Source organism: Solanum lycopersicum, chromosome 3, assembly GCF_036512215.1.
Source record: "Solanum lycopersicum chromosome 3, SLM_r2.1".
Taxonomy (NCBI): Eukaryota; Viridiplantae; Streptophyta; class Magnoliopsida; order Solanales; family Solanaceae; genus Solanum; species Solanum lycopersicum.
Window position 1 is genome coordinate 1,419,287 of NC_090802.1, and position 20,281 is coordinate 1,439,567.

The 20,281-nt window shown below is 30.8% G+C and overlaps 2 protein-coding genes and 1 long non-coding RNA gene across 4 annotated transcripts; all 3 read right to left on the minus strand.

Moving 5' to 3' along the window:
• Positions 1–2,000: 2,000 nt before the first annotated feature.
• Positions 2,001–9,827, minus strand: LOC101266694 (CAS1 domain-containing protein). The gene is given in 16 exon segments (NM_001347957.2): positions 2,001–2,450; positions 2,565–2,723; positions 2,811–2,907; positions 3,015–3,071; positions 3,261–3,323; positions 3,519–3,607; positions 3,705–3,791; positions 3,882–3,997; positions 4,554–4,809; positions 4,935–5,084; positions 5,446–5,604; positions 6,401–6,473; positions 6,553–6,609; positions 6,691–6,828; positions 7,618–7,709; positions 9,477–9,827. Coding segments are annotated over 15 exon segments (1,626 nt in total). The 5' UTR covers positions 9,513–9,827; the 3' UTR covers positions 2,001–2,450; positions 2,565–2,567.
• A 2,196-nt stretch (positions 9,828–12,023) lies between these two features.
• Positions 12,024–13,767, minus strand: LOC101246023 (uncharacterized). Its single transcript, XR_011220311.1, has 2 exons — positions 12,848–13,767; positions 12,024–12,512 (listed from the first exon to the last, which is right to left on the minus strand). It is a non-coding gene; the product is annotated as an uncharacterized lncRNA (long non-coding RNA).
• Positions 13,768–14,558: 791 nt separating this feature from the next.
• LOC101244929 (uncharacterized) lies at positions 14,559–19,118 on the minus strand. Of its 2 annotated transcripts, none has more exons than XR_011220207.1 (4): positions 18,842–19,118; positions 16,607–17,262; positions 15,595–16,287; positions 14,559–14,898 (listed from the first exon to the last, which is right to left on the minus strand). XR_011220207.1 is itself a non-coding variant. In XM_010319113.3 (4 exons), exons 1-3 carry the CDS (start codon positions 18,969–18,971, stop codon positions 16,195–16,197), a joined length of 879 nt encoding a protein of 292 aa, XP_010317415.2. In that variant the 5' UTR covers positions 18,972–19,118; the 3' UTR covers positions 14,559–14,898; positions 16,189–16,194. The 2 variants fall into 2 exon arrangements, 1 of the variants encoding a protein (XP_010317415.2); XM_010319113.3 differs by having other exon boundaries at positions 16,189–16,287.
• Between the last annotated feature and the right edge of the window lie 1,163 nt (positions 19,119–20,281).

The following is a 20,281-nucleotide window of genomic DNA, read 5'->3' on the forward strand; positions in this document are numbered from 1 at the left end:
ATAAGTAAATAATTTTATATTAATGCTTGTTAATTAAGTGGTTTATGATTTAGTGAGAGCTCAGAAAAATGGTTGACTTAGATTTAAATTATTATCATAGAAAGCAATTGTATAAATATGGATTAGTCAAATTAGTATATATCAAATATTAAATGAAAAAAATATATAAAAAATGACACCAGGCCAATCTTAATTAGTCATATTAATAAATATTTATTCCATCAACACAATAATCGACTTTCAACAAAATAATTGATGCATAACATGATCGTAAGTGTAAAACTATACAATATTTATACTGATAAAAGATGATAGTTAATTCATAGTTAATTAAGGTGCATATAAATTTATTTCAACATCGTGATTATTTTTTAAAATATATATAATGCCTTAATTGTCCTTGTCCTCCCTAAACGACTTTCTTGTTATCTATGTACTATGTTGTAGTAATTTCTTGCAAGAAACATCCACCGATATTTGTATTTATAATTAAGAAAGTTTGATCTAGTACGAAAGATGTATTGATCGATATTTTTGAAAAGTGAAAATTTATAAGAACTCAATATATATACAAATTTAATAAATACATAACATATATTTTAAATTACATTCTTATTTGTAAATGATTGTTAATTACTATACATTTTAACCTTAATAGTTGACTATACCAATGATAACTTAATATAAGATTTAATTTTGACCTAATCATATTGTTTTAAAAATAGTTTTTCTAAAGAGTCTTGCTTAGTGCCTTCCCAATAGCTAGTATAGTTCTTGATATTTGTCATAATTATTTCAATAGAAAATATGCATCATGTCAAACATTATTTTTAATATAATGTGCAATTTGTCAAATATTAAATTCAATGAGTTTAAAATATTTTCTTGTCAATAATTGAACCAAATTGTTGAGACACTTATATTCCAAAAAACTCTTATTTTTAATATATTTTCTTCTTGCTTATCCACTTTTGCCTCTTTGCTTATTTCCAATGTTGTTTTCCAACTTTGAGTATAAAAAAATATTTTGATATAAAATATTATGTGTTTTAGTAAATATTATTTGTTATAATTTTAAATTTTAAATTTGAAATGTAATTTTAAACTTTTGCCTCTTGCTTGTTTCCTCTTTGTTAATTTTTCTTTTTCTTTTTCTATTCGATATATTAAATTTGTTAATCTGACTAATTAAATTTATATTTAATAGGTTCTCTAAAGAGTGAAACATTTTTCCTGAATTATTTTTATATTCTATAACTTAAATTCAAGAGTTTGATTTAATAATCAAAATTATTCCACACTGTATTTTGGAGTTATTCATATATGTTGATTAAATACTAAACACTTAAAAATCAAAATACGCCTCTAACAACTCATTAATTATACATGAAAGTGAGTGCTGTCATATAAATTGTATTTATAATCAGAGAGTTTATCTCAAACAATAGTACAAGTATTTTTATTTTTTAATAAGAAACACTAGAGCATGTTTTTCTATAAAGTCGTACTTTAGATTAATATATGTTATCTTGATATTGTTCTATTTTTACTAAGAAACACTAGAGCATGTTTTTCTATCAATAGAAAGTAGCACTTTAGATTAAAATATATTATCTTGATATTGTTCTATTTTTACACGAATAAATTAATATTTATATGAATCGAGAAGTATTAAAATAATCTCTCACACTCGTAATTATGAAAAAGGAGATTATCGGTAACGATTTATTATACATATTGCCTCTACTGACTAACATCACTTCTTAGTGTCGAAACAAAAATTCAAGATTATCTCAATATTTTCTGTATGACCTAGTGTGATATCTCATTGTTTCTCCAATGATTAACATCACGTTCTTTCGAGTCTCCAGGTCACAAAATTTAAAAAAATAAAAATTATTTCAAATCTTCGTGTGTGTGTCTTGGCTCATGAATTATTTGAAGTATACCAATTCCCTTTACAGGACGGACCAATGCATAGGTCAAAAAGCAGGAAGTTCACTGAAGATTATAACATTTGCATTTCCAATTAATAAATCAATGTCTGTTGAATGGAGAAACAACTACATTCCCAGATTTTCTCATGTTCATTTACATGAAGAAAAAAAAAAAACAGAAGGGAACGAATACACGTGGTGATCGATAACACTATAGACATGGTTTCCTTCCTCCGACTTCCATTGCTTTTATCACCAAACTTTGAATAGCCAAAAACTGGGAAATTCTTTGTTTTCGACTATCATAACTTGATGAATGCAAGTGACAGACACTACACAAAACTGTTGGAAAAACATACTTACACAATCTGTGGCTGGGGATCAAAGAATTGAATTCTATTAGTACTTCAGTTCCACGTTGATCCTTATAACTTTCTACCATTCTCTATCACAGTGTCATCTGTTGGGCCTTTTGCTATATTTGCCAAAATGAAGCAGTCCAGATAAATGGTTCTACAAAAAAAATAATTAACGCGCAAAGTAAGTATGTGTGCTACAAGATTAGCAGTTTTTCTGAATTTTAGGATGTTGTGCATAGCAAATAGGAAAATGGGATAACAAACTTACTCATTAATGAGGGATTTGAATAAGGATAAAGGAAATGATGTATAAACACAGAGAAATCGCGACACCAGCAATAAAGTTGTGGAGCAGCTTCTGATTGTCTCTTGTGGGTACGAAAACGGATTTGAGTGTGTTGGTTAGTTCAAAAAGCCTACATGATAGCTGCAATAAGCAAGAAATGTTTAGATAGAACCTACCAGGAGAAAAAATGGTTTACGACTCAAAATTGAAAAGAGTATATATGCTTACCAGTACATAAATTGCTGTAGTCAGCATGAAATTAAGCATAGGATAGCCCGGGATAAATGAAAGGAGCCATTTAGGCTGTCCATTTGGCATATTTGATCTACAGATAATAGTCAGAAAGCAATAAGTCCTCGTAGCATGTAAGTAAAAAAAAAGTAAGTTCTCGAACATACCTCAGCCTTAAGAAGAAAATTGAAATGAACATACCTCAGCCAGATGTGGAACTGGGAGATGTAGGTTTCTAAGGTAATTTTCCCAAGCCACCTACAGTAACAGACCACAGTTAGACAAGGAGAAATCAAAGTAGATTCAACTTATTTAAGAAGAACAAATAAAGATCTTTAATTCTGTAGAGCTTAACTGTTAGTATCAAAACTAAGTGAAGGATGATTTAAAAGGCATTAGCAAAAAAGGAAAGACATGATCGGGTAGACAAATGGTTTAGAAACTTACGCAAAGAGTGTCAGAGAGAAATTCCGCAGCTCCTGAGTCAAATTACGCAAGCATATGTATACACTGTGAGGCAAAGAAAGCAAATGAGAAAAATAATACAAGACATTCAGGAGACAAACTTTGGTTTAAGTACATTATAGGCAAGCAGGGACCTTTTTACTGTTCGTTTTCAAATCAAACAAACAGCAGTAATTTACATTAGTATAAGTTTCGTGTAAAATCAACAGATAAAGAGAACTAGAAAAGCTAAAAACATACGTAATAGGAATCCATGACGTGTAGGGGTGGAGTTTGTTGTAAGCTGTCTTGTCCAGCTTGTAGATGTATTCAAACCACAAGTACCCAACCTGAGGAATACAGTCTCCCAAATGACAAACTTCATAAAATAAAAAGATAATTTGCAACACCTGATTTTACTATCTGATGAACTTAAATGCAACTCACAATTAAAGTTACTGCACAGATGGTTGACTTAATTGTCCGTCTCCGCTTTGGTTCAGACTCCTCCAGTTTCTCCATCCACTTCTCAACCTAAAAGGACAAGATACTGCAAACTTCAGTACCATGGAAGAGGAAGAAAAGTTGGACAAACAACGAAAATGCAAAGTTCTTTGGAATTACATTTGGGTGAAAATAGGCATATATCATGCCAATAATCCATATATAGCGGTCAAGCCCAGATCTAAAATGCCATTCATGCAGTCGAGGGAGATCCGGCTTGGCTGGATCAGTATAGCCTACAATTGTGAAAAGAAGAAAACAAGCGTCAGATGACGGTGCTTAAGCAGCATCTATAATATATAAACAAAATCCAGGATATATTTTTGAAAAAGTACTTTAAAAAAAAACAAAATCCAGGATATCTTTTTGAAAAAGTACTTAACAATTCATGCTACCTCAATAGGATACCAAGATACTCTATTACAAAAACAATTCCTGAACCTAAAATAAGCACCTTTGAGCATGACACTTGCCAACATTTAGTTCCACATAGTAATGGACCCCTTCAAGACAACAATCTTATGCCACAAGAATCTCAAACCATATCTACTTCCATGTTTTTTGTTAGATCTACTTCCAAGTTATTTCTCACAAAGACATAGTTTAAAAAATTCTGATGCCAAAAACTCAAAGCCAGTATAATATTTCCTTAGAGTAGAGAGAAATGTTCATATAAACATAGTTGAACTAACTTTGAGACTAAAGCTAACAGTTTTTCAGCACGCAGAGTATTTTAGATTTTATGGTGATTGTGAACAGAAAGAAAATGTATGAGAATACAAAGTAACTAACCTAACATAAAGGTGAAAGGACCCCAAAGAAATTCAAACACCCCAGGAATCTCCCAAACCAAGATAACCACAACAAAGCACAAAAGGAACTTCAAAGCCATCACAGATTTTATCTCATTGTATTTGTGACCAATGCCAAGGGCCCCATAAACCATCAGGGTAAAAAGTGTGTGCATCGGGCAGATGTAATACAGCATGTAGTCATTGTTGAGAACAATACAGCAAAATATTACAAAAAAATTCAGCCTCCACATCATCTGCATAAACGACAAATTTTTCATTATTAACAGTTCACAGAGAAAATGGATATGTGAGATTCAACTCTAAACTGAAGTCTTCCTATATAAAACAGTGATCAAGTACAACCAAAACCATACGTTACCTGAGCAAACCGAGCTAAACTAAAATCCTTTCTTATGTAATAGTAGGAGAAGTTCCCAAAACCAGTCATCCATACATACGCAGCAATGAAAATCCTAATTGCATTGTATATCTCTGTTGCAGCAAAATAATGATAAATCAAAAAGAGAACCTGTTACAGAAAAAGGATAAGAGTGAGTCAATATAGAAAGAGCACAAATAAATCTTTACAGGGAGTAACAGTGTTTAAATGAGATTTTGAGATACTTCCTCTGTTCAAGAGGTGCAGTTTTCAGATAATCAACAAATGAATATTACACATCGCAAAAGAAGTTGCATCATTCACACGACATATTAGCACAAATTACTGGGAAGTAGTAAAACAAACATGCAGCTATATTAGTGCACATGATAACTGAAGAAGAAAACACCATAAAGAAAATATTGCCAAGAGAATCCATGTAAACGAGATTTATGTTATTCTAAAATAAAGCATGAATAAGTGAAGGGAAGTATGAGACACAAAAACTTGCCTGCATCCATCCCTTCCACTCCTCTGTCTGATGGCGGTTAAGATAAAGTATTGATTTGCCAGAAAATGCTGATTTGTCATTATGTTTCTTGAGAGAAGTCATTGCCGAAACTATGATCAGAAGAATATACAGAAAGATGAAGAGATCACGATTGTAGCTCTGTTCAAAGAAAACATCACGCAAAAACCTGTTACAGAGTGCTCGTCTCATGGATGATAAAAAAGAATCTTAGAGGTCTCAGCAATGTGTTTCACATACAAACAAAAGTTGCAGCAGCACAGAGATATTCGAAGATCAAGCCCAATAGAACTAGTCAACTATCACAGTTCATATTTGCCCCTCCATACCCTCATAATTACGGGGAAGGGGGTAACAGAAGGCATAGACATTGAAACTAAATTATCCATAATGTAAATGATTACTTGCTTGTAAAGAATTTAGACTGAGTTAAACATGAAAAAATTTACTAAGATCATTACAGTTCGCCACAAGAACAATCATCAATTTTGAGAATCAAATAATCCAATCCTATGAAAAGGAATAAGGTTTAGACACAAGCATGCTTATCATATGCTAGTGTATTGTATCAATACTTTATAGCAAAGTTTGTTATACATGACCTAAACTTAGAAGACAACACGATAAAATTATGTTAAAGAAGATGCAATTCCAAGAGTTCAATCAAGACAACAAGGTTCAGGAGTTCATGATGCACAGAGAAGAATCAGAAGTAACAAGTCATTTTGTCTGAACTGGCTTAGCATATATTTCGAATGAATATGTAAATCCCTGGTTATTCGATTGCACCTCAAAGTGCTTGTATGCTTTTATTCCATAAGGTGATCCAATAGTTGTTATGATGCAAATAACCTTGCAATTAGAAACAAATATCACACAGCACAACCTTAGCAAATCAAATCTTTATACATAGTTACAGGAAGAGAAGATCACACACCTTAGTAGAATCTGCAAAGAGATTTGTACGGTCACAGAGATAATAATAAAACAGGATTCCCCCAAATTCAGATCTGTATGAGATCATAAGAAGGATTTTAAAATTAGATGAGATGCTATATGCACCATATTCAAAATATCCAAGTGACTCACATTGCTCTTAGAGTAGCACGATTTTCTAGCAAAAACGCATCCTCCATTGTTAAAAACCTACAAATATGTGAAAATGCTAAGGAAAGATTCACGAACTTAAAAGTAGAATATTCAGCAAATTGAATGTAGCACACTCACCTAATTATGTTTGTTTTTACCGATGAACTTGACAACTTCACAGATGCAGATTTTGACAGACCTCCTTCCAGTAAGACAGCTCGATCTTCTTCCTTGGTTGTTGAGATCTCAAGTTCATCCAGATTATTATCTGAATGACTGTTGGCATGAAAAAGTCAGCCATACAAATAGAACACTTATAGCAGATTAAGTAATATCCCTGGATAAATTATCGCCTACACAAAACAATCTTCACAGTGCTTAAAATCAAGATGCCCAAAGAAACTTTTTGTCCTTAATTAAAAATTCAATTTTGCAAAGGCATAAAATAGATGCTTCAATTTCAAGAAGTTCACTCTTTTTAAAATAATAATACTAACAAGAACAATAGTAGTGATAATTACACAGTCAGTCTTTCTATTTTTTTGGTATATTACTTGTATACAAACTGGAGTCGAGGGTCTATTAGAAACAGTCTCGCTACCTCCACAAGGTAGGGGCAGGGTTTGCGCACACACCACCCTCCCCAGACCCACTTGTGGGATTACACTTGGTGTGTTGTTGTTGTTGTACTTGTGTACAGACGAGTTTGACCCAAGCATTAATGAAATATCTTATTAAAATATAATATAATATAGCATTCATATTCCCCACACACTATTTTCAACATTGTTGACTCTATATTATCCACCAACATTTTGTAGCAAATGTATAACATAACATTTGTTTGTGTTATCCAGACGAGATTTGTTCACACATTAAATCCAATTCTGTTTTTTTTTTCTAAAATAAAGCCATTCGATAGGATTTGGCAAGCGACTTAAAGGAAGCGCACAAATGCTACAACTGTCTTAGCATGTCTCAGAAAATCTAGCTGCAGCATGAGGATATATGAGTTTTCAGTTTTTTCCTTTTTCTTTTGGATGGTGAATGGATGGATTAACTTACACTTTAAAGGGAAACAACCACTTCTTGTACTCCAACCACTCAGCATATATCCATGCGATGAGGACAGGTATATATCCAAGCAAAAATGACACCTGAGACATGACAAGGGTAGGCTTCAGTAGATATCTACGCATGATTTCCTCAAGAGCATAACAAATAAAGCAAAACAAGATGTTCCACATAGTAGCAGCAGTACAGGTGCATTGAAACCTTAAAATGCAGGTACATGCTAGACCAAACAAACTGTGAAAGAAAAATTTCAGAATGACCAAATTCCACAATATACAGATAGCAACTTATTTCTGACACCCGAACCTTAATCCAATACAAGGCAAATAAACTCAAAAGGAAATGTAAGGAAAAAAGCACTCTGAAATTTGCAAATGAGATATGATCTTATTGGATGTCACAAATGAGAGATCTGAGATTCAGTAATGCTATATAATTGTAACTGTGTCAGCCGTAAAGAAAACATGCTGTCATAAATCAGACATCAAGCACCTACTTCAACTTTTGCTCTATGTGATGTCAAGAATTCATTTAAGGAGTGCTAAGCGCTTTTCCTAGCAGAGGAAAGTTGTTAAAACGCTTATATCTAGCCAACAATTGTAAAATCCTGCACAACATGATCAATTCACACACACCTCAAATATATCTATTCACTACCTATGTGAGTTACTCACCCAAATTTCCCTTAAAATCAGACAGATAGATAAACCTGAGAGTTTTCAGGTACCAAAATGAATGAAAACCTAAGTTATTCATACTGAATCAAAATCTATGATGAAAATCTTTGTCCTTCAAAGAAATGAACAGCACAGAGAATCTACATAACACAAGCTGAACTCGTATTTCGTCAGTAGTTGACCATCGAGCCTAGGCAGTTAACTCAGTTTTTTTCACTCATAATTCAAACCCTACCTATGTTGTAAGATTAGGAGATAATTAGCCTGTTCTGAAGTCAAGCTCTACTAGTAAGAATCAAAACATGAACAACGTGATGAAAACAACAAATTCATATGGCAATTGTATAGAATTGCTAGTACTTTCAAATCAAGTAAGTTCTTCACATCAAACTATCAAAGTCATCCAGTGATAAACACGAGCAAGAACGTAACAAAGTCTAATTATCTTTATAATTTGACACAGCTCAGATCAGCTCATCTCACTAATCTGAAACATCAAAATTCTGCATTTTCCTTTTGATAATTATGGTGTTCAGGCCAGCTTTCACACCCCTCAACTAATCCCATACCTACCACCTCCTATCAACAACATGTACCAGATAACTCATCCACTAAGGCTAGAACAAAAATAGAAAGAAATCACTTACTATTTTTCTTCTCAGCTAGGCTTGAACCTTAGACCTCATAATCTCACTGATCTAATATCAAAATTCTTTTTTTTTGATAACTGTGGTGTCCCAACTAGCTTTCACCTACGTTTAAACCTTAGTCCTCATAATCTCACTGATCTAATATCAAAATTCAGCATTTTCTTCCTGACAATTGTACTGTTCGTGCCAGCTTTCACACAGCCCAACTAATTCCATACCTCTCACCTCCCATCAACAACACGTATCACATAACTCCATCCACCAAGACTCAAACAAATAAAAAGAAACCATCTAGTATTTTTGTCTCTGCTAGATTTAAACCTCACACCTCATAGTTCTAAAACCTCTTTCATTGATCACTACGCCACACACCACACCCATTTGTGCAAATTCTCCACATTTTAACTCATAAATTGCTCCAATTACACTTCAAACACTCGAAAACACTCACATTTTCATCAATACATCAACAAAAATCATTTCAAATACTGTATCAACAACAAATTAATACAAAAAAACTCACCTGTCCTGGCGTTACAGGTCCAGAAACCGCCGGCATTTTCAAAAATCGTCAACTACAAAACAGAAACAATACCTCACCAAATCCGAATCAAAATTCAATTGTTCAACAATATATATATGTATACAAAATCAAACGTATCATCAATATGTATATATTTACGAGAATGATGAATTTATATATAAGAAGAAGATTTGAAATGAGCAATTTATATATAAGAAGAAGATTTGAAATGAGCAGTTATAGAAATGGTGAAGAAGAAGAGATCTGAAGCAATGAAGGTTCAAAAACGACGTCGTTTTGATGGATTGCTTCATCAATTGTCAACTATTAGTGAGGTTTTACGGAAGAGACGTCTCTATATTAGGTAGTTAGTAAAGTTTTATACCCATTTTGTCCCTCCATATCCGATATTCGTATCGAGGTTCAATTTAATTTAAATTTACGTATCGTAACATATATTTATTGGGAACGGTTCTCTTAACATATTTTTAGAACATAAATAAAGATTTACGTGCTATTTAATAAATTGCATTGATCAATAATCAAGAAGAAATGTCGAATATGCATGTTAAAAGTTCTTTTTTCATATAACTATCATTATTGACGCACTAATTAATTAAATTTGTATTAGGTAAAATCTTTTAAAAAGGAAATTTGTATTAGGTAAAATCTTTTAAAAAGGATATTCTTTATTAAGATTTTTTTTCTCTACCAGCTTAAGTAGGAGGTCTTATTCATCTCAACAAATTTCTTGGTGGTGCAAAGTTTATATATTATTAGTATGTATAACTTAAAGTTCAAAATGTATATTTATTTATTTCTATGTAAATTGTAATGATCGTGTGATAAGCATTAATTAATATATAATGATAACTAACTTGTTATATTATTCAAAAAGAACATAATTGTATTTGATATTTATAAAAATTCAATGAACATATGTTATATGTCTTAACATATATTGGTACTAATCAAATATGATTAACTAATACATATTTTAATTTATTAGTTAAAGTGTGATTTGATAAAATCATGGAATGTGAATAAGTTTCTAATGAGACAAATGAATTTGAATTATGGCTAAGTGCATTGTGATTAATTATGTCTTTCTTATAGGAAAACAAATTAGAGAAAAGAAAATCATTTTGAAGATGTTAATGTATTAATTAGTGAGGATCTCATTTTTAGTTTACTATGCAAAGAACTTCTTAACCTAATTAATTAAAATACTTGAAATGTTGTTGACTAAATTCTATGAAATACACATTATTTTGTGGTGATATGATTTGTATAATTAGTTTATTTCTTTTTTATTGCATTCAAAACTTATAATCATCATTTCATCAAAAAGCTAGTTAATTAAATCTTGCGTTAATGATATTTTTAATCTTATATTTAATGATAGCACTTTATTTTAATCCTTGTGAATAGTCACAAATCTTTTGAAGTGTTAATCATCCAATTCCATTTAATTTCTTGTATGTTATATATGTTAAAGTTGTGTTATTACTTCATATTTTGAAGATAATTGTATACTTTTAAAATCTAAATACAAGTCATTTTCTTTTATATATATATATATATATATATATATATATATATATATATATATATATATATATATATTCTCTAAGGGATCGAAAACACTATTATTGCTTAAATATTTATTTCAATTATCAATACATAGTATGCATATTAGAGAACGTAATAAAGAATTTGAGATTGTCAAATAATGAAATTTGTTAAAAATAATTATAGATTAATTTCATTTTCATAATATATTTTCATATTATAAAGACTTAAGACCACGATAATCACAAATCACCGGAAAACAGAATAACAAATTAATAATAGATACACAGTATGAGTTCCTCTGATTACCATAATTAGTTCATAATATAATTCATTTGCTTTATGAGTAAAAACGAAGCAAAAATCTTTTTTAGGTGTGCATATAAAAAAAACTGAAAAAAAAACATGAGTTTGTTGGCACATCCAACAACTTAATTAACAATGAATAATTAAGATTAGTAAATTATTGGTGATGAGCAAAAATGATAATCTTGATCACAACCATAATTATGTCATATATTATATTTTTCTTATGATTAGGTAGAACTTGGGTTTAATTTATGGGTTATTAAACTTTCTAACTAATTTTTTGGCTTAGAATACTAATAGCTACATATATATTATAGGGATTCAACATTTTTAATCTCTTAAATATCTAACAAATTTTGATTTTATTGCTTGTGATTATTTATTTATTTATTTCTCATCTGATGTTGGATAATAAAGTTTCAAATTTTAATTTGAGTTAAAAAAATTCTTAATAAAAAATGACTTATTCTTTAATAAATTTTATGTAACGTAAATTCGAATAAATAATATTAAATACGAGAAGCATAAAAGAAAAAAAACCATTTACTCCACATGTAATGTTGAGTATTAGTCGACATTTTTCACTTTTTTTAATTTAAAATAACTAATGATGCTCTAAATTTAAAAAAATCATTTTTTTTAAAGTAGATAAACATAGATATCTAATTTTTCCAACTTTGACTCAGAATAACATTTCAAAATTACATTGATAGATTACATTCTACCAATATCACACAAAACCTATATAACATATTTATTAAACTATATACATATTTTTTATACATGTATACCAAACCCTCTCTCATGTTCAATAAAAAAATACTCATTTGTTTCTGGATCAACATCTGATAATTATATTGAGGTTCGATTAAATCTTGATTCACGTATTGCAAGAACCATTCTGAAGGAGGTACTTCCAACTTGATTCTTTTCAATTCTCAGAGACTCAAATACGAAACTTGATTAATATCGAAAGAATCCCAATATTCCATCATAATTCATACCGATCAGTAATGACTTTCTATAATATTAGAAAGAGTAATTCTTCCACAATTACCAGTGTCCAATCTCTCAAATTGTTTGTTAATCAGCAATATATCTCTTTCTGTGATCTTTCCCAATTCCTTCAATTTGTACATCATATAATCTGATTTACTGTCAAAACACATAAAGAAATATTAGAAAATAGAGCAAATTTCTTGCAAATATATGAAAATGAATATGAATAGAATATTTTGTTTTTGTTTTGTTCCTCACACCATTAATCCACATTCGTTTTAGGGTTCAACTAATTTAATTTTGCAATTTTAAGTCTTAGTTTTGTGATAACACATTCCTTACCTTTTCAAGTTTCAAATCCTAACTACAGAGTCGTCTTTAACAGAGAATGTATTCCTTATAATGAAATCCTCCAATATAAATTCTAATTAATCGAGTTTCAAAATAGATACTAAATACCAGATACCAAAAAACAAAAATAAAACTTTTACCTTACAAAACCATCATGAAACTGATCAACAGTCACATCTTGTTCCATCACCCATTTTTCCACTTTACTTTGCCTTTCATCAACTCTAACTTCAACAAACAATATAAAAACTCTAACAACAACAATTATAGAAATAACTAACCAAATTGATCCAAAAATTCTTCCAAAAATTGATTCAAACACCTTTTCACCATAACCAACACTAGTAATTCCCATAAATGAAAAATAAAATGAATCAAACCATCCAATTTTCTCAACAAAATGCATTAAAAAAACTCCAATTCCAATACATAACACAAAAACACACAATGCTAGTGCCACTCTACTTCTTTTTCGTGTATCGAATAGCCTTTTATGAGTATTTTTTCGCAAATTAATAACGTAAATAACAAAATTTGATACTAAAATATGGTAAAATACTAAACTAACAAGGACTAATAAGATGGAAAATAATTTTGCAAGTGTACTATTTGGTGTTATGTCACTATAACCAATTGTACACATTATAAGTATGCAAAAATATAAAGCATCAACAATTGGATGAGTCTTTTTGGACTTAAATTGATCCATAAAGAAAAAACATATAGATACACCGATTGTCAAATAAAGAAATAAAAGTAATACAAGTTGTTTAAAAATTGTATTATTTTTCAAAAAATAGGGTGGATTTGAAATTGGTGTTAAATGATTTTCAAGATAATTAAATGGGATTATAGATGATGATGGTGTAGATTTAGACCTATGAAGTTTTCTCTTTGGTTTAATTAAAATTGGATTTTTAAAATTGGATTTGTGTTGGTTTAATGTTGAAGATGAAGAAGGGAGAAGAGGCTCTTTTTCCATCTTTTTTTTTTGGGTTTGTTTGAATAACAAAAATCAAGTGATATTGGCTTAGTATATAGAAATATTGACTTATAATTTGTTTGATCAAGCTATCAAAATCAGTTAATTTTGATAAGTATTTTTTATAATTAAAAATATTTTTTTAAAAAAGGGAATAATTTTTAAGGGGATGACTCACCTCCAATAATTCAAATGTCTAGTATTGTTTAATACATTACTAGATGCAAGCCATGTGTACAATATAAAGATCAAGGATCTTGATTTGTATTAGTTGTTTCTTTTTCTACTTTTATCTTATTATCGAGATAATGTTGGAATAAAATTAAATTAAACAAATATTATAGTGATTGAAGATAATTTGACGAATCGGTGATAATTAACGATAGAGATGGATAGAATAATTTATAAGTGTTATATATAATATAATATATCGTTAAAAAATAACACAATAATATATTCAATATAGTTTCATAAGTGAGATAACAGAATTGAGACATAGTCATTACTTTCAAATAAAAAGGGAATTGATCTGTGGTCAATTTTGTATTTTTTGTACCTAGTATACAAAAAGTAAATATATGTCTGTTATACGCTACTACAAGAAAACTATTAATTACATGAGAATTTTTCTGAAAATTAGTATCGAAATTTGCACGAAAATAAGATTGTGAATTTTCATACTAATTCCCAGGATAATCTCCTTGTAATTAACAGTTTTCTTATAATGCGTTCACAAAAAAAAGATAAATATATATATGCACCACTTTTTAACGAGTGATATAACTGCTTGAAGTCGCAAAGTTAAAAAAGGAAATATATATTTTCCCCCTTTTCCCAAATATGAATCTTTATGAACCACTGAAGTAATATAGATTGGGAAGCATATGTTCAACTAAACCAAAGCTTTATCACAAGTATATATATGTGCTGGTTAAAACTATCAACAACAACAACAAAAAATTCTAACCAACAAGTTTCCCAGGCAACTAAAGGAACATTTCACCATCTCTATTACTGGATCCATCGCGCAAATAAGCTAACGACAGCAGAAAGCACGTAAAGCAGTAGCAAGAAACAACGGAGTGATGTCGAGCTGCTTATGATAAAACAAGGATAACAGAAACATAGATTGTATAACTCAACCTTCACATGACTCTCCTCTGCATCACGAAAAAAACGTTTTGCTTGGAATCATAATGCATCTCAAATCTGCAGTAGCAGAGAAATGTATGAATTGACAGATATAATATCGATTGAGTATTGCTAAGATGAATGAGAAACAAGACGAGTTCAGTATCCTTGAAAAAGAAAAGCTGAAAGGACGCGATTCAAACAACCTCATTTATCTTCTAAATGTAGTAAATTTACGTTTCTTGAGTAGACGAAATCACCCTACATCTATTGCTCTATGTTCTGCATTTGTTTCGATTAGTATAACAGACATAACGTCCCCAGCAGTCCGATACTCAGAAGTACTAACGAATAGAATGATGATAACATGCTCTTGAAATGGAAAAAACTATGCATCCGGCTTACTCCAATTAAGATAAAATATCAGAAGTTGCAATTAAGACATCGATGATTCAAAAGTTAGTCAAAGAGCTGATCAATATCATTCGTTTTAGACTAAACACCCTCTAAATCGATTTGGAACAGGTGAGATCAGTTCCATTGAATAACTTACAGACAAAAGCCAAGAAAAAAACAGTAAATTTTAGCCCCACAGAGGAAAAAAAGAGCTAAAAGATGAGGCTGCAAATCAAGCCTAGTGTGCTCTTTCTGTCAACTGCCAAATCCTCAACACAACAAGAAGATCGTAGCTTTTGCTCAAACAATGTATTTGTGTTCGGAAATTCATTAAGTTTATGAACATATTAAATTTAGAACCCAGTTATTAGCACTTACATCGTCGTCATAAAATCCAGAACCCATAAAGTTGAAGTCCTGACTCTGCCCTCTACTTACATATGAGCTCTTCTTCGGGTAGCATGGCGAAAAGAAGTTTCTAAATAGAACAACACAGATGCTCCAGATAAATCCTATGTCGTAAAACAGCAGGAGTCACCTATCTTTCCTGTTTATGGAGAACTAACGGGAACTGTGTATAGTCACAAACAATGTTCACTTAAAAAGGTCGCATATTTGACATGATTGTAATATAGAATTGCCATAAATCAGATGCATGAGTTCCAAGAAGTGCAATACTAGAGAAGTATATATGCAGAGTTTTCACGAGAACGTGGATAGAAAGAAACAGTCAAACTACAAGGTACTGTTCAATTACTGCCAAAAGCAACTAACAGAATTTTCAGATTATGAAGCAGTTAATATTACATCATCAAAGATCAAATTCACAAGGAACAAAAAGAAAACGAAAAGGTCATTAGTAGCGAGATCATCTAACTGATATGAGCCTATACATTCTTGTTCATATATGCCTTTGCTATGTAAAAACCGTTGTGCCAAAAGACCAAAAAATTGAAAGAATGGATTTCCAACCTGAAGTTATTTATTCGATCCTGCAAACACCTCAAACAAGCCACAGCAACTCTTCCAGGAAGTTGTTTGCACTGGTCGTCGATCCAAAGCTACTAGTGGCTGCATATTACAAAAAAGGAAAAGTTTACATGATGGTTATGATCGATTCGAAAGAAAGGAAGGAATAGTCTACATTTCCCCTTGGGGATTTCCGGGAAAATATCATCCCATATGAAGGAAATCCAAAAGTAACTTGCATTTATGGTGCTATAATCTCATGGGAATTGAGAGAATAAATTTTACTAAAATAGTTTCGTAGCTTCTGAGGTATTATAAAATGAAATTTTGATCTAGTAGAGAGATAAACTGCCAGGTGAGTAGTCCGTAGAGAATTATCATGACACCGTATTAAGAAAAAGCTAGAGAAGAAGTGGTAAACCTGATGCTCATGGGTAGAACCTTCCATGTTGTTTGCACGAACACTAGCATCAACTACAGGCACATTGTACGATATCTCTAGTTTATCGTCATCTTTTACAGCCTTGAAGGGCTTTGCATTTGAAGTTGCTACAGCTTTATAGTCCCTTTTCTCTAATCCTGTATCCGCAACAACGTTTAACTTTCTGGTTTTCTCATCCATAACGCCCAATTCTCTCTTTTCATTTTCCTTCTCCGATGATCCAAAGGCCTCATTATCAATATCTGAAGCGCTAGTGGCAGCCTGAACTATGTCCTCCGACATAGAAGGTTTGCCGCTGCTACTTGACCTTCTTCGTAAGCCTCCTTCACGAGGGAATTTCGCGGGTTCAACACGCTCAATGTTAATGTTATTTCTCATAGATTCATCCTCAAGCTTCAATTCTCTTTCGACCTGAATGATACCTCCCTCTACCATTGCTACTTTATTCACTTCATTACTTCTTTTTTCCAATGCATTTGATTTGTTATTATCAATCGACGACTCACTATGTGGAATTTCCAATTGCTTCTCCCTAGTTCCCTCTTTATCATTGAACTGGTGATCTTGAGAAGCCAAGTAACTTACATCCCCGCCATCGGTCTCTTTATTACCACCGTGTTTCAAATCCTCTTCACCTGTCATAGATTTGTTCAAACCCAATGATTCAACACACAAGTATTTTCGCAAATTAGCAATCACCCGTCAAATGATGCAATCCAAAATAACAGAACGATTCAATGATCTATTCAAATAATAGTACTATGGTTGAAGAGGACGTAACACTATCTACTCAAACACGTCTGTTGAAAAGCAGACAACAATGGGAGTAGCCTGAACGTAGTTATTAACTTATTATACCATCAAAAGCACACATCATATACAAATAAACATAAAACAATGTATTATAAAGACTGATAACTTACAACAACTATTTAGAGACATGAAGGTAAAAAAGACACAACGTAAGCAACAATGCAGAACAAGGGAAAATAAGCGAAATCCACTGCTCACAAATTAACAGTTGCGGAGCCAGGAATCTTAACAAGAGCATTCATAGAAATTCAAAAGGAAAATTCCTTTTTACCTTTACTTGCATATTGTAATTTCCAGACGAAGGGATTCAAACCAGAGGCGAATCATTCAATACTAAAGAAAGGACAATAAAATGCATCAAGTGAAGAATTGACTCTAGTACCGTTAGGTAAATAACTTAGCTTTCAACCAAGTGCATCACTAAGCCTTTTTGTAGTATGGACGCTAGAAGATAATACTAGATAAGTTCTGGAAAATATATACATTCACCTCGTTTTACGAAAAGACCATGGGTCACGTGCACCATAAACTACCAAGTAAATTTGCCCCTGGATTCAACTGAACCCTAGCTAGGTCATTTCTCACAAACATGTCCTTTTTTTCGGTTTAACCATTAGATACCCTTTGGGACTGAGGCGTTATTGTTGTAACCATTAGTTCACTCCTCAACTATCCGAATTCGCACAACCTAAGACGAGTAAAAGAGGCCTCATACCATATTTCAATCCACTTTTAAATCACCAAAAGAACATATATGATACATTTTCTAAGAAAAGTCTATTCTTTTCGCGGAAAACATTTTCCTTCATGTCAAACGCCGAATACTCAATATTACCTCTACACTACTACATCCATCAGTCCAAATTTATAAACTTGTGATCACTAAAATGCACTAAACTCGCCCTATCTATGTTGTTCATCAAGGCCAAAATGAAAAAAAATCAAAATTAAATTATTTCTAAATGGCAAAAAGAAGTAGGAAGAATCGAACCACAAGAACCTATTATACAAAGTCTCAAAACCTACATTTTTGTATGCCATATGTAAGTGTTCATTAACACTAAAATGAAACATTTTTGTGCATTAAGCTCGCACTATGCACGGAGTTCAAGAAAATTTTATCACAAGATTGTACTATACCAAAAAAATGATGTGATACACATGTTACACTAAAATATAAAAATATTCAAAGTTAAATTTTTTCTGAATAACAAAAAAAGTTGTCCTAATGCACTAAGTTCACGCTATACACGAATTCCAAGAAATATTATACCACAAGAGTCTACTATATCAAAAAAAAGAAAATGTCATAAGGCCTAAAATAAGAAAGTTAAAAAAAATATCACATGAATCGAGACGAACAGAATAAATAAATTAACAGAGTTATGAAAAGTAACATACCATGAGAGTGAGAATTAACAGCAATAGGTGAGCTTGATACTTGTAGAACATTATTATTATTATTATTATTATTTCCTCCTAATTTCTTTTTTTTCTTGGAAGATTTTCTCTTTTTGGAACCTGATGGCATAATTTTATATGTATACAAAATAGATCTTTCTCAATTGAAATAAATAATAATAATAATTAAAAAAAAACTATTTGTTTCTCTCTTCTAATCTTTGTTGTGTGAAGCTATTGGCTATGGAGGATTTCGGGTAAATTGGAGAAAAGTAGTAACAGATTTTGTAGGGAAACGAAGTGTTATTATTATTTTTTATTTATTTATATTTAAAATCTATTTTGGTCATTAAATATTGTTTATTTTTTCTCGGAATAATTATTTTACTTTTCTTTGTAAAAATGTCTAACTTTGAGAAAATGTTTGTCTATGTATATTAAAAGTCATTCGTTTATGTCATTTCGGTTTGAAAAAAGATTAATCTATGTCATTATTTGTTAATCGGAGAAAGTTTCGATATAGCAAAACCATTTTTTATAAGTGGTTAATTATGATTCGGTCACATCATTAATGAAATTACTTTTTTTTTTAAAAAGAAAAAGACTCAATATGTCATCGAGCTTTGAGAAAAACTTCATCTATGTCATTTAGTTAAAATTTAGACATCTATGCCATTTATGTTAACAAATAATGACATGCATGATTTCTTTTCTCAAACGAAAATGAGACAATTTTTTAACTGATGCTATAAGTAAGTCTTTATCAAAGTTTCATGCTTTTCCCTTAAAAATTTATCCTTTTTTTTTCTTCTTATTTTGTACTCCTTGTATTTAAATTTATTTGCTTTACTTTTCTTATTTGATCCGTAAAAGAATATCTTCTTTTTTTTAAAGTCAAGTTAACCAATCAGATTGAAATAGTTACAAGGCCGCATTTGATTGGTCGAAACACATATCACTTGCACATTTAATTTATATTTATCGGTCTTTGACATGCTGCATCGTTTGACATATAACTTATACACTTAACGATTATTTATTAACATTTGACATGACACATCATTTTACAAAATCATATTTACTCCTTCTTATTTAACATTGAATGCCACATTATTTAACAAGCGACATAAATTCATGATCTTGAATAATATGGTATATTGAGCAAATCTAAAAGTTTAGATGTAAATTTTATATGAATTTAATAATTTTTTATTTAAATTTTGTTCGACGTCCATACTTAATTTAAAAGAATAGACTAGAGGAAAATTTAATGACTATATAATTCATCATACTATATAAATCTTCCCAAACCTATAATACGGCCACTAATAGGTTAGGTAAAATTTATTACCTATATTATAATATTCACTCTTCTAAAATTAAAAAAAATACAAATAAAAACAATAGACAAACGCACATACACACTAGATTCAACAAAGA